This window comes from Strix uralensis, chromosome 21 (genome assembly GCF_047716275.1).
Source record: "Strix uralensis isolate ZFMK-TIS-50842 chromosome 21, bStrUra1, whole genome shotgun sequence".
NCBI classification, from domain to species: Eukaryota; Metazoa; Chordata; class Aves; order Strigiformes; family Strigidae; genus Strix; species Strix uralensis.
In genome coordinates, this window is record NC_133992.1 from 8,405,457 (window position 1) to 8,418,398 (window position 12,942).

The window sequence follows — 12,942 nt, forward strand, 5'->3', positions numbered from 1 at the left end:
TAAAATACAAAAATACTAAACCTAAAATCCCAAACCAATAGGCAGACAGTTTCATAGCAATTTCTGTGCCTTTAATGGAACTGCACAAACCCATGATGTAGCCATTAGTTGGAATGATTCTATGGAAAGCATATGGCTTCTTCTGAAGGTTGAAGTTTGAAACTGAAAAAATTTATTTCTTTTCTGAGCAGATCAACTAAACCTGTAATTGAAAACAATACCGCTCAGATCATGAAGTTGTTATTCACATGTAAAGCCAAATCCAGGTTCACTGAAATCTTTTGACTTCACCAGGAGTTCAGGGAAGACACAAACAAACTGGCACATCACTACGGACGACTGGGTTCCACTTATTAAAGAATCTCCCAAAGATAAAATTCACTATCTACGTAATTCTCATTTTTTCATTTGGGATACATTGAAAGAACGTTAATGAAACAAACTTGGATTTTACTTAACAAAGAGGATATGACCAATCAGCAAATTTTACAGATAACCAGACATTTGTTTAAAATAATTTATGGCTACTCCACTATTAGAAGACATTCTAGAACATTTCATTGATCCAATCACCAAGCTGTATATTCACATTATAGGACTTTTCAACATTAGCATGTTGACTATGAACAAGACTCAAATAGAATTTTCTGGGCCTCCTTTACAAAAGAATGAGAATACACTTCTAAATAATTGCTTCCTTTTCTAATACATTACTTCAGATGCACAGAACCTGAGTCTTCATTAAAGTTCAGAGTAAATGCTGTTTTAAAAGTGCCCCAATTTTGGTCAGACAGCTGAGACTGCAAAGACATTACTCATGATCCACTGATCCACAGAAGAATTCCAAGCACTACCGGAATCTAACACTCGCAAAAATACTGATGTAATGGGTATAAAAAATGATGAATAAAAAAATGTTAGAGCTGGTTTGTCACAGAATATATGCTCTCTTGGTTTATATTTCTTCACTGAAATACTTTTCACTTCCCTCAAAAATTTGACATCCATAGCAATGGACAAACAGAGAAATTTTATGAGCAAGTAAGAAAGACAGACAGCAAAAGATAAATGATCAAGAAGAGAGAAAGGGGGAATTGAGCAAAGTGCATATTTACTGAGAACTTACTGTTGACAACATCGTATTTCTGAGCTATTAGTGCTGCCTGCAGGCTCTTCCCACTGCCTGGGGGTCCACAAAAGAGAATCCGTGGTGTAAAGGGGGCGGCTGATCGGTGCCGTGTTTGGACATAGGTAAGAACTAGAACATGAGAGGAAGGTAAGAAATACAGTTTATATCCTCCTTTTTTTAAAAAAACAAAACAAAACAAAAAATTGATTAACTTCTCTCTTTTTTAAAAAAATGTTGTCATGTTGATCATAATTTATTTTAGCACTGAAATCTCTACATACTCCAACCAAAATCAGGACTCTGACAAAACTGTCATGTCAGCAACTTACACCGAGAGGCACTTTAGAAATCTTACTATCATTACACTCCTATACTTTCTTTCATCAGTAGATGTCAAACCATTTTAAAGAGCAGATTCAATTAATAATTGCTCTTTTACCATGTTGTTTTTAGCAGAAGTAATTTTTGCTTGATAGGTACAGTTTTACCATGCAAATTATAGAGGGATATAATTATATTAATACTTTCTGCAGTTTCTGAACAAATATTTAAGTGTAAAAACTCAGGATGTTAAATTAATATGACATTTACCCAGCTGTGTGTGTGATTAACAGACTCCTAATTACAATATTATAGACTTGTAGCATAGGATGTCATGACACAATACACCATTGACAACATATAACTGAGTATGATTTTATTCTTTTGTCCATCGTTTTTGCATGTCCTTTACGTAGGACATTTGTGCTTCTCTGTCTGATTCCGCTCTGTTTCATGGACATCATTCTTTTACATTTTGTATTGCGCAGGAAATACGACATTCAGGTCAATTTACAGATTATAAGAGCTTTGGAAAGACCACCGGACGTGTGAAGCATCATCAGCATTGCTGTGTTACAGAGATCTGAACTTTGTTCCAGTCTCAAAAGAGAACCTGATAGATCACCAAGAAGCTAAAAGAAGATATGGCTTGGCAGTGAGGACAAATTAGGATTGTATTTGGACATAGCGAAACACTCTTACTCCCCGTGCCCCTTTCATGGCTAACAATACTAGTGAAGGGAGCAGCTCAAGCTTCAGCACAAGCTGGGCAAGCTTTCCAGGGATCACAGATTCAAATGCCAAGGCTAAACTTCATGCCACCGTCCCCTGACTGCCATGGTTAGCCATGACTAAAGCAGAGTGGGCACACCTACACAGGCTTCGATTTCCTCTGTAATTGCAATGGATACAATTAAGTGTTAGCCTAGACATCTTCAGTTCAAATAAAAGACGCTCTAGACTGAAGAGTCCTTGTTAGTCTAACAAATAGGACTGGCTTAGACATTAATGTTTATATGAATCCTAAGCCCATCTTAAAAAAAAACAAACACAAAAGGATTGATGGAAAACATCATAAGGATCAGTATTTTAACTATGATTGTTAACATAGTTCTGTATACTAAATAATAATTTTTCTGAGGACCCTCTGCTAGACACTTTGGTATCATAAATTCTTTTCAATTCTGCAGCAAACTCTCCTATTTCTAGATAGTGGACCTAAAGTATTGAGAAACTAACTCAAACTGCAGCTCAAACTTGCATACATCTCTTTCTCCAGCACCATAAACTGCACTGGGATACTGCACTGTACAACTGAATTTGATGTCACCTATCCTAGCATATGTTAGCAGTAATTGCATTAAAGTTTAAGAGTTTACAAAATTTTGTAATTGTATGAAGCAATCCATAATAATACTAATATCGATGAGCAATTTCCTCTTTCTTTTTTAACTCTATCTGTAGCAATAAAAATACTTAATAAAAACCCTGGGAAATCATAACAGAAAATAGTGTTTGCTAAAAACCAAATATCAGCTACCCAAGGAGTGCTCTAGCTATTCTGAACATTTTCCATAACCCAGTGTATTGGAAAGCACAAACATTACAGGCAAAGCACCCTGCTTACAAATGATGCTTAATTTGCAGTAAATAACCAAGTTAATTAGGAGTAATGATCCCCTAGACAGTCTCCACATCTAATTATTCTTTAAAAAAAAAAATCTGGCTGCTTGATGCACTGCAGAAAAAAGATCTAGAGAGGATTTTTTCATTCCAGTTTTCAATTTATCTCACTACATTATTAATTAATAATAATTAATATTCAGGCACTCACATTTTTATTTACAATTCAAGGCATGAATTCTTTATGAATGATGATATGAACTTTTAAATTTAATTAAGTAATTTAGAGGTAATTAATGTGTAAATTCAGAATATAAACTTCCTACTTGTTTATCTTAAAAGTGCAGCACTTGTTATTAAAAAAAGACCTTTTTGAGATGCAAAATTACTGGGATATAACAGATCATCTACAGACTGACAGCTACAAAGTACATTATCAATTGGTCTTTCTGGCAGTTTCCTTATTCTCTTCTTGAAGAATCAACATTAAAAGTCAGATTGCATTACAGTCAAGCAAAGGCAAACAAGAATTGTTGAACAGAAAAGCTACCAGCACAAACAGCTTTTAAATAATGAAATGTTACCGGCTTTGAGCTACTCCTACTTCTTGTTATCAGACTTGTGGAAGGTACTAGTCCTTTGGGAGATTACCAATTGAGCCACAATGCAGCCTTTTAGAAGAGACTCTCGCAGAAGTAACTGTGACATTTGCTCTACTGAGCCAGCTGTTCCTTGGCAGGACTGTGGAACTAAGACTTTCCAGTTATCTGCACTTACTCTAGTCCTGTAAAATGATTACCAGGAACAGCCCAAACACTGTACTCAAGAGAATGCAACTCAGCGGGGAGCCATCTGTGTTGACTAATCCTAATCCTACAGACTGTCTCTAACAGCTAAGAGCTACCTTTCAAATAAGAGTTTAATCAACTGTCAGATTTGCCATAAAGGTACATATTTACCCTGTGAGAGGACATCCATGGAAGGCTGGTCTGCATTGATTGATTTCAAAACTTTCTGGTAGATCTGGAAAACCCCAGGGAAGTTTCTGTGATATTCCATCAGTTTCTTTGATATCTCCTGTTCAGACAGATCTTCTGGTTCCACCAAACGTTGCTGTACCAGCAGATCACTTGGCCAGTCAAAGGTCGTATGGTACACCTCTAGAAGTTAGACACTGATTAGGAACTAACAGGATGATTTAATAGGTCTTGCTCAGCTCCAGAATGTTTCCTAAACAAAATCAAGGTCCTTGTTTTAAGCTTTATGCTGTGGTACAAGCAATAACCTGTGCATTTCCCTCCCTGCTTGTACTGACAGCTGACCATTACTCTGCAGATGCACAGATAGGAAGCGGCCAAGGTAACTGCCCACCCATGTAGCCAAGACAGAACGATGAGTAAGAAGCAGGAACTGGGGACAGCTCTTCAAATTCTTCAGCTGAACCTTAAGCAAGACCATTGATAAGCAAAATCTCCTTTACAGCAAATAAAAGCCATTTCTTTAGTTAAGAACATGCCTCCTAATTCCACTCCTAAAATATCCAACATGATTTTTTTTTATTGAGCGGTCAGGATTTTATTTCATGGTTGATGACTGATAACAATACTCAACAGACAACACAGAGCTATGTCTATGACAGTAATTTAATGGAAGATACCTAAAAGCATACCTGCACCTCAAAAAAACCTCCAGGATCTAGCAAAGATGCACAGAAAAATGTAAGCTCATATGGAAAGATTTAACCTTCAAATATTCTGTACTGCCATAGTCTACTGTTTGCAGGCTCAGGACTGAGCTTTACATTTTCCCCTAGTTTATTGGCACAGAAAATAACATAATGCCAACAATTAATTTTTCCAAACAGTTTAAATTTATAATTATAAATTCCTACTAGTTCTTAAAGGGATACCATTTAAATTTTAATCCCAGTGATATTACAATGTTTCTGAGACCAAGCAACACTCCAGTTTCTAGTGGAGATCAGGAACAAACACATACTGCACCTTCTGTGAAGGGATCAAGCCTTTTCCCACTGTTCCTCTCAATCAGCACAGTGTCTGGAGCATAAAGCACAACTAGGTACAAAAAAAGCAAAAAAGCGTAGCTGTTGTTAGTTACTTGCTTTATTTTCTGTAACTGTTTAGAGGTATGAATGCGTTTCAAGCACATTTGCCTCATTCTCCTTTCCCAGTATTCTACCTGCAAATACTTCACTTTTAATCAGAATTTTGCTCCACCTCCTAAGCAGTATAGTAGGATAAAATATAAATTAATCTTAGTCCAGTACCCATGAGCTATCCCCGCCATCCATACCAGTTAACAAGGTTCTTCCTCACTTATCCTGTATCTGGAGCCTAGGACAGAAGTACCCACAGATCACTCTAGATCAATTCTCTCCTATACCACAAACAATTACTTTTCACCCGGGTACTTTGGTAGCAAGACCAGGGAAACTTAATTTTTGATAACCTCACAGAAAAGTGTTCAAACTTGATTAAAAAGCACCAAAAGGTGAAGAATCTCTCAGTTCCCTAGGTTGCTTTTGGCTAATCATCCTCACAGTTAAACTGTAATTTAATTACTATATTCAGTGCATTTGATTACAGGTTTCAAACAAGTTGTTCTTATGACTTTCTTCTCTGAATCAAATAGCTCTTTCAGACGCTTTTTTCCCTATTAAGGTACTCACACACCGTAAATCTCATCTCCTCTTAGTCTTCTTTTTGATTAACTAGACAGACTGAGCTTTAAGATTCTCATTCTGGTCTTGGTAGCACAGATATAATTGTGAGCAAAACTCAACTTCAGATGTTATTAGCTATATTAAAAATACATGCAAGTACTAGACATTAAACAGTTTTGCCTAACTCTATTGCAGTGATTCTGAATTCTTCATTAACAGTCGAATCTCATCCAAATCAAATCCAAAGTGACAATTCATCAAGTTCGCTAACATTCTGTTCACTATCCACCGGCAAGCTCTACATTTATCATTTTACAGTGTATTCCACACAATCATAATAATTTCTTACATTCTAAGTAGGTCCTCTAACTACATTAATTTGAGACAAATGGCTTCTAGATGGCAAGGGCACCTGTCAAGGTCCTCTCTATCAGCACTTTGCCAGTAAACAAATACTTCCCTCAAATGAAGTCAGAATCCACCCATACTCTGAAAGGTCAAGCTTAAAATCATGGTTTCCACTTCACTTGGTGGAGTAAAGTTTGCATTCTCTAATTCAACAGAAGGATGAATTTGTATTTAGTACATGAGGAGTTGTTTTGGTCTGAGGATAAAGGCTGATTCCTAGAAATGGAAGTCTGAGAAAACTTAGACCCACCCCTACAACAGAAGCAAAACTACATATAGCTGCTCAGAGACACTTGCTGGAGTGGTCTTGAATTTACAGGACTCTAATGTGTAAGAAGAAAAAGGTTCATGTGTGAAAGACAGGGTTTAAAGTCTCCCAGGTTACCTCAAGTTTTTGAGTGAATCTGAACCATCCTGAAACATTCTGCTGTCTGGTGACCTTGGTGTCTTCAGTACTGGCATTGAATTTATTGCAGATTTTTGGGGAGAAACACTTCTAGTCTCTCCCACTGGATGCCAATCACATATAAAACTTGTTCTGCTTACCAACATGCCTAGGAATGATGCCAGATGATTGCAGCATCCATGCCTGTTCCTGATTTTCAGGGAAGCCTTCCAAAATCCATCCCTATTGAACAAAACCATGAAAGAGTTATTGATCCTGGAAGAGAAAGAACAAAAATTATCACTAAATATTATCAGTGCTATTTGCACAAAAAATACCTCATTCTGATCCCAGATCAGCACACCATTTGTTATGGATGCTTGTGGGAGAAGAAAGCAAACACGGAGCACTGATATTTTTGTGAAATGGCATGCACTAACACCACTGCCACAGAGCAAAGGGAACGTGTGTATAGTAGCAATGATTTTTTTTTTCATGTTTCAATCTTAGAAAAAAGAATAAACTTCTATCTTGAATAAAAACAACCCAAAACAATTTCTACAGTTTTGAAATATTCAAAAGGATACCAGCCCACACTGTGTATAAAAAAGAGGCTAAACAAATTTAAAGACAGATTTAATGCCAGGAACACTGAGGAAAATATGCACGCTTTCATTATTTTCTTAAATTATACAGGAAAACTCACAGTAATGGAACCCGTGTTCCCAAAGCTAATGAAGCAACAGAGCAAAAGAAAGAAAAAAGAAAAAAGAGCCTTTTGCTCCCTTAAGTCCTTGTTATAGCCAGCTAAGTGTTGGATTGAGCATCTTTAAAAAAACATTTACAGATCTGTGAAATACCATAGGAGAGCTGCAGCCTCACTCAGTTTCCGTGTGATGCAGTATTTGAAATCTAATCCACTTCCCAGTCTCAAGTCTGAATCTTCTGAACGTTCTCTAATTTACTTGTGAGTTGTTTAACCACACGTCCTTGTCACTATACCCTATACCTCAAAATAACTTTGTGATACTGCAATAAACCTGGAAACCATCTTTGTACTGAAATAAAGAAGATATTTTAATATTGCATTAGCTAGCAATCATTATCATCTGCCACATAAATTTGAAGTTCTGTCACTACGGGGTCCAAAGGTTTTAGAAGTATTTCAGGGAAGTATATCTCCATGACTTCTGTAGGAGGAAATTGGGACAATCCAATTATACAAGAAAATAGACTATTTAAAATTCCTTAATTAGCCTGGTTTCAGGAACATGTCATCCTGCTGATATCTGTAGAAAATAAGAGACTCAAGTAACTGCAAGCCATTTTTCCCACTCCCAGTGTTTGCTCTATCAAATTAGAATGAGCCACTGTCTAAGGTCACACAGGTGCTGAGAAATCAATTTACCCCCTGGGACTTGCAGGAGGTAAGGCTGCACAATATTTTCAGCAGTATGCTAGGAACTTCAGTACTAGCTCTGAATATATTGTGCCTGTACAACATATATATAGGCCCAGATCCTCTTCTAGGGAGAAGTGGCATCAGAGGTCTGAAGCAAATAAATCTATGCCACTTTACAGAGACTACAAATCTGACTCATTTTCTCCACTCCAAGTGCAACACTGTTGGAAACTAAAACAAAACAAATGAAAAAAACCACCCCACAAAACCATTGCTTTGGATGTCATCACTACAGCTTATTGCTCATAATCACATATTGAGCAACAAGCAGTAAACACAATATTGTATTTTAATAGTGTATAGCAAACTTCAAGAGGTTTATATACAAATTTCAGTGGTCCTTAAAACAGGCAATAGGCAATTTTATAGCTAAAAGTTTTTGCAATGTAAGAAAACACAGCTTCAATAAATAGCTTCCTGCAACAAATACATTTTAAGGCATTAAACAAATGCAAAATAAACACACGCTACAAAAATAGTTAGCATTTTGGATCTTACTTCCAAAGGTCTCTGAGTTCCAGGGTATCAGTCAGTCCCTAATTAGAATACATTATCCATCTACTTGACACTTCAGTGAAATGTCTATTCCACCACAGAGCTGCAGCTTTGTTCAGAACAGGTTTATTGATATTCTGCTGCATTCCCTCTCCATACCCCCAGTGGCTTGGTTCTGTTTTATCACACATCAAAAAGGCCGTATGCTCAGGGCACCCCATGCACAGCTCAGAGCTGGAGGTCTGAACAGCTGCAAGTAGTATGGTATCACAGGAGGGACAAGCTCCAAGCAGATGTCACAGATAAAAAAAAAAAAAAAGAAAGAAAAAAGAGAGTAAAAAGGGAGTGTGGCTTGGGAACGAAGCAAGAGGAAGCAAGACACAGCAGAGCAAGACCTGACTTAAAATATGCCTATCATGCTTTATGCAAACACTGGTCTTTTTTGCCCTCCTGACTATCATTAAAGTGTAATTAGTAACTTCACATGGTAAATTTGTTTCTTTAAGAAGCCATCTATTTTTTGTTCTTGATAGCAGTAACCTTACATCCGTGCATGGACTGCACCTTATCACATCAAGTGTGGAACAAAGGCTAAAAGTGAGTAATTCCACAGTGCCTTTACTCTGTGGTCACTGTTCCCTCTCTTTCAGCTGGGAACCTCAATCCTTTCCCACATGAAGACTGCTGTAAATACAGCATTCTGCTGTTGCCTTAATGCCAGGTGAAGTGCTCCTTGGAGACCCGTGCCATGCTGAAAAGCAGCAACAAGGAAGTACTTTCAAAGCCATCACTTCCCTCTCCAGATTTAAGGAATTTGGAGAAAAGGAAATGCTCAAGGTCATTCCCAAATGTAAATCTCATTCCTTTGCTGGCACTACTCTCAGTTATAATACCAAGCCTACATATTTTCACACTTTCCACCCCAATAATAATGACTTGGGTATTCAAGTTCTCTCTTGTTACTTAATCCGTACATCCTCAATTATTTTTTTTTAATTACAAAATCCAAAATTGGCACTGCCTTATAATAATGAAAAGGGATAGCGTAAAGAAATTATGGTGAATTACATGGCACATCTGAACAATCTCAGTCACAAGCATAAAGATCAAAGGTCGTGAATGCTGCTGCCTTTGGGAAAACAAGTCATCACAACAGTTTTTCCACATCTTCAGTATTTCTAAAAAAGTATTTCATGCCTTTCACTCCCATCTGAAGAAAGGGGACAGACAATAGTGCAAAAAAAAAATAGTATCAGTAATAGCTTTGCCAGTATGGATCTAAAATTTCTGAGATTTTCAGAAAAATGCCGAATGAGGAGTGCTGTAGAAATATTGCCAACTCAACTCCTGCAGTCCATCAACATTAGCAGTATGGATGACAGAAGAAGCTCAAACTTCACGAAATTTCCCATTAGAAAGAAACTCCCCACATTATTTTTGTAGGTTAGGCTGCAAAGCTATTAAAAAAAAAAAAGCCACATTCTTCTTGGAAAATAAAAAAGATGGTGAATAGGCAGATTCTCTCCCCAGAGAGATCTATGTAACATCACTATCCTTGCACGGGGTTTCACAGAGACAACATGACGATCTTTATTTGCCAGGGTAAACCCAAAAAGAACCAGTAGCCATTGCTCTCTTTGCCTTCCCTTTCAAGGTTAGCCACTACCCTTCTGAACTGTTAATACCAATCAAAAGTAATTCTGCCGCTCATTGTGTGAATCACTGGCCTAAGCTTAGTTTCTAAATGGTCCTAAGACATCAGGAAGGTTGCTCAGCTCGCTCTCTCACAACTCCATCACATAGCAATCTCTTCACTAGCCTCCTCCAGTTCTATAAATTCCCCCCACACCAGCAGTCAGAGGTGCCATAGCCAACACGTACTAACCCTGTAAGATGAAAAGTCTTCATATCAGCTTCACAAGTCCCAGGTTCTAACATAATGCTTGCAATAAGTTTTCTGCGTATGCTGGAAGACCTACCCGTCTGATCCCTCACAGTCCTAACTACATTTGTATTAAAGAACACATAACACAGAGTCTCAGCAGAGCTGTTGATCAATAAAAATGTTCTCCTTAGAGAATGCCTGTGACATCCATAAACCTGTGAGTGTCAAAACAATGGCACAAAAAATTCCGTATTCCTACTGTCACTGGGATGAAAGCTGTACAATTAATGCCAAGCCAATGACACCACAAGGAGAAATAAAACAAACAGCTGGTGGTACTCTGGTCCAACATACTGCTCCTAATCTATTAACATTTTCAGTAAAAAAAATGCTGACTCATGTTTTGAAAGAAATGGCATAAATCTGTTCAATGATGTAAAAAATCCACAGCATTAATTCTATGTCCAATCACACAGGGAAAATATTGCAATTAAAATGCATAGATCTGCTTTCAAATTGAAAAGACATATACACTGCGAGGAAGTTTTAGTGACCACAAATGAGTATCTATTAATTAAAAGACTTTTGATAACCTCCAGAACTTTGAAAAGTCAGTTATGTGTTTTTCCTAAAAATAGCTGAAAACTTAACTAGATCAATAACATCCACTCCATTCTTGCTGAATGTCAGGGAAGGTTTATAAAGGGTTTGTTTTCCCCCCCCAGATATCCAGCACTGATTCAATGTTGCTGGTGATAACAACAGGAACATAAAATGTAGGCAGGACACTGCAGCTGTTGACATTTTAACCACCTTGTCACCTTCCTCAGAGTTTACATGACCTAATACTTAAAATAACAGTCATTGAGAGATCCTTCCCTCACCATTAAAAGGAGAACTAGAATCATGCCAACAATTATAGAAAGCATGGGGCAAAAAAAGCACAGTGTGGATGCAGCCTTTGGAGAGCAATGGATTTTGCTTATACGCTGATGGTTAGTAAAACTCACCGTAACAGTATCACAATAAACACTGGAAAAATTAGCTGTTGAAAACACACCTTCTTTTAATCAGGCAAAGAGACTTATGTGGAAAAATAAGCATGTTGGAGAGGTTTTAGAGCTAGTCTTATAAAAGCCCTAAACTGAAGTTACTCACCTACATGCTAGTTTACAGCAACTACTGCCATCCAACAGCTCTCCTCCAGAGATTATTAGAGGACAGATTGCCCCAGCAACTACTACCTTTGAGATATCATGTGAGAAAATATTTAACAAAGCTATTGAAAACACCAGGGATACCCTGGCATCTCCTCTATCCTACCTGCTAACTACGAGTAGCACAACCAGAGAAGCTGTTAAGTGTTAAGCTGAGGGGGCCTGTGTTTGGGGTCTGAAACCAGCCTAAAGCCTGGCAGTTAGCAGTCAGAAGAGCAGTTTCTCTCTTGGGTTTATCATCTTTCTAACTTACTTTCATTTCTACAGGTTTAAAGATATTTTAAACATACTCACTAGAGGAGAAGTTTGACTTGAGATAGATGTTCCACATCTTGCCACTAAGACAAGGTAGTAAATCATAGAATCAGCTGACTTGCTGTATATCCATGATATCTCATTGCACTGCTTACATAAAAAATGTTGACATTCATAGTCTTTTTTTGCTGCTCGTTTGCTAGTATATCCAGAGCTGACAATATTGATTTCTCAGGTGTTCCTCAGCTACCCTCCTTAATTCAAAATGCCACAAAAATGAGCAAGATGGTACACCACACGCCTGTTTTTAAACAGGTTCTCCTGCCAATTGAAAGGCCTAAGTCCTGTGTGAATTTAGTACAGATAAACAAATACATTAAATACTACCAGATATTTGATCTGGAGTGCTAAATAACTATTGTGAGTCTAAATAAAATAAAATAAAATAGCTCAGCTAAAAAGACCTTCAAGAGAAATCAGACAGAGCCATGTAATTCAAGCACAGTGACTAACAACGCGAAAGTTTAATTCTACTTTGTAAATTCAAAATTAATAGACGGAGTAAGGCATACAGTATTTTGTAGAGAAAAATGTATAACCTTTAGGTTTCCTACAAATCTTTTTACTCCTTTCATTCTAAGGATCCAAAAATCAATGTTTCAATCTCCGAGATGATGAAGCATGGAGCAAGAAACACAGGATCCTAAACCACACAAAAAATGGTCCATTTGGAAAAGGAGGGGGTCGTGTTCTTAAACATAATGAACTAGAAAATTCTTCCACAGTCTCCCCAGTCCTCGATCATACCAGTGTAGGAAGGGAACTCAAAGAGAAACAACAGCTAGGTTTAGGAAGAAAATAAGAGTTAGAACTAACAGCAGTGTGCATTTTGCCTAAAACGTGTATGGTGAAGTAGATTTTATTAGTTCACTGTAAGTGGAAAGAAGGCAGGAGAGGGCATCAGGAAAATCCACACTTTGCAGTTTAGAGTTGCCAGTACATTTTAAAATCCTAACATCTTGGCAATTCCCCGTGTAAGCAAATACTGGTGTAGTTTAAAGTGCAGGGTTCAACTCATC

The 12,942-nt window shown here is 37.4% G+C and overlaps 1 protein-coding gene across 2 annotated transcripts in view; it reads right to left on the minus strand.

Moving 5' to 3' along the window:
- The window catches only part of AK8 (adenylate kinase 8), a 72,058-nt gene that overhangs the window by 43,550 nt on the left and 15,566 nt on the right, over window positions 1-12,942 (minus strand). The window contains exons 6-9 of one of the 2 annotated variants that reach the window (XM_074891321.1): window positions 6,711-6,792; window positions 5,077-5,130; window positions 4,033-4,233; window positions 1,127-1,258 (exon numbers count right to left, since the gene is read on the minus strand). In XM_074891321.1, coding sequence (XP_074747422.1) covers window positions 1,127-1,258; window positions 4,033-4,233; window positions 5,077-5,130; window positions 6,711-6,792 — 469 coding nt within the window. Of the gene's footprint in view, window positions 1-1,126; window positions 1,259-4,032; window positions 4,234-5,076; window positions 5,149-6,710; window positions 6,793-12,942 lie in introns of both variants that reach the window. The other variant, XM_074891320.1, reaches the window with a different exon arrangement.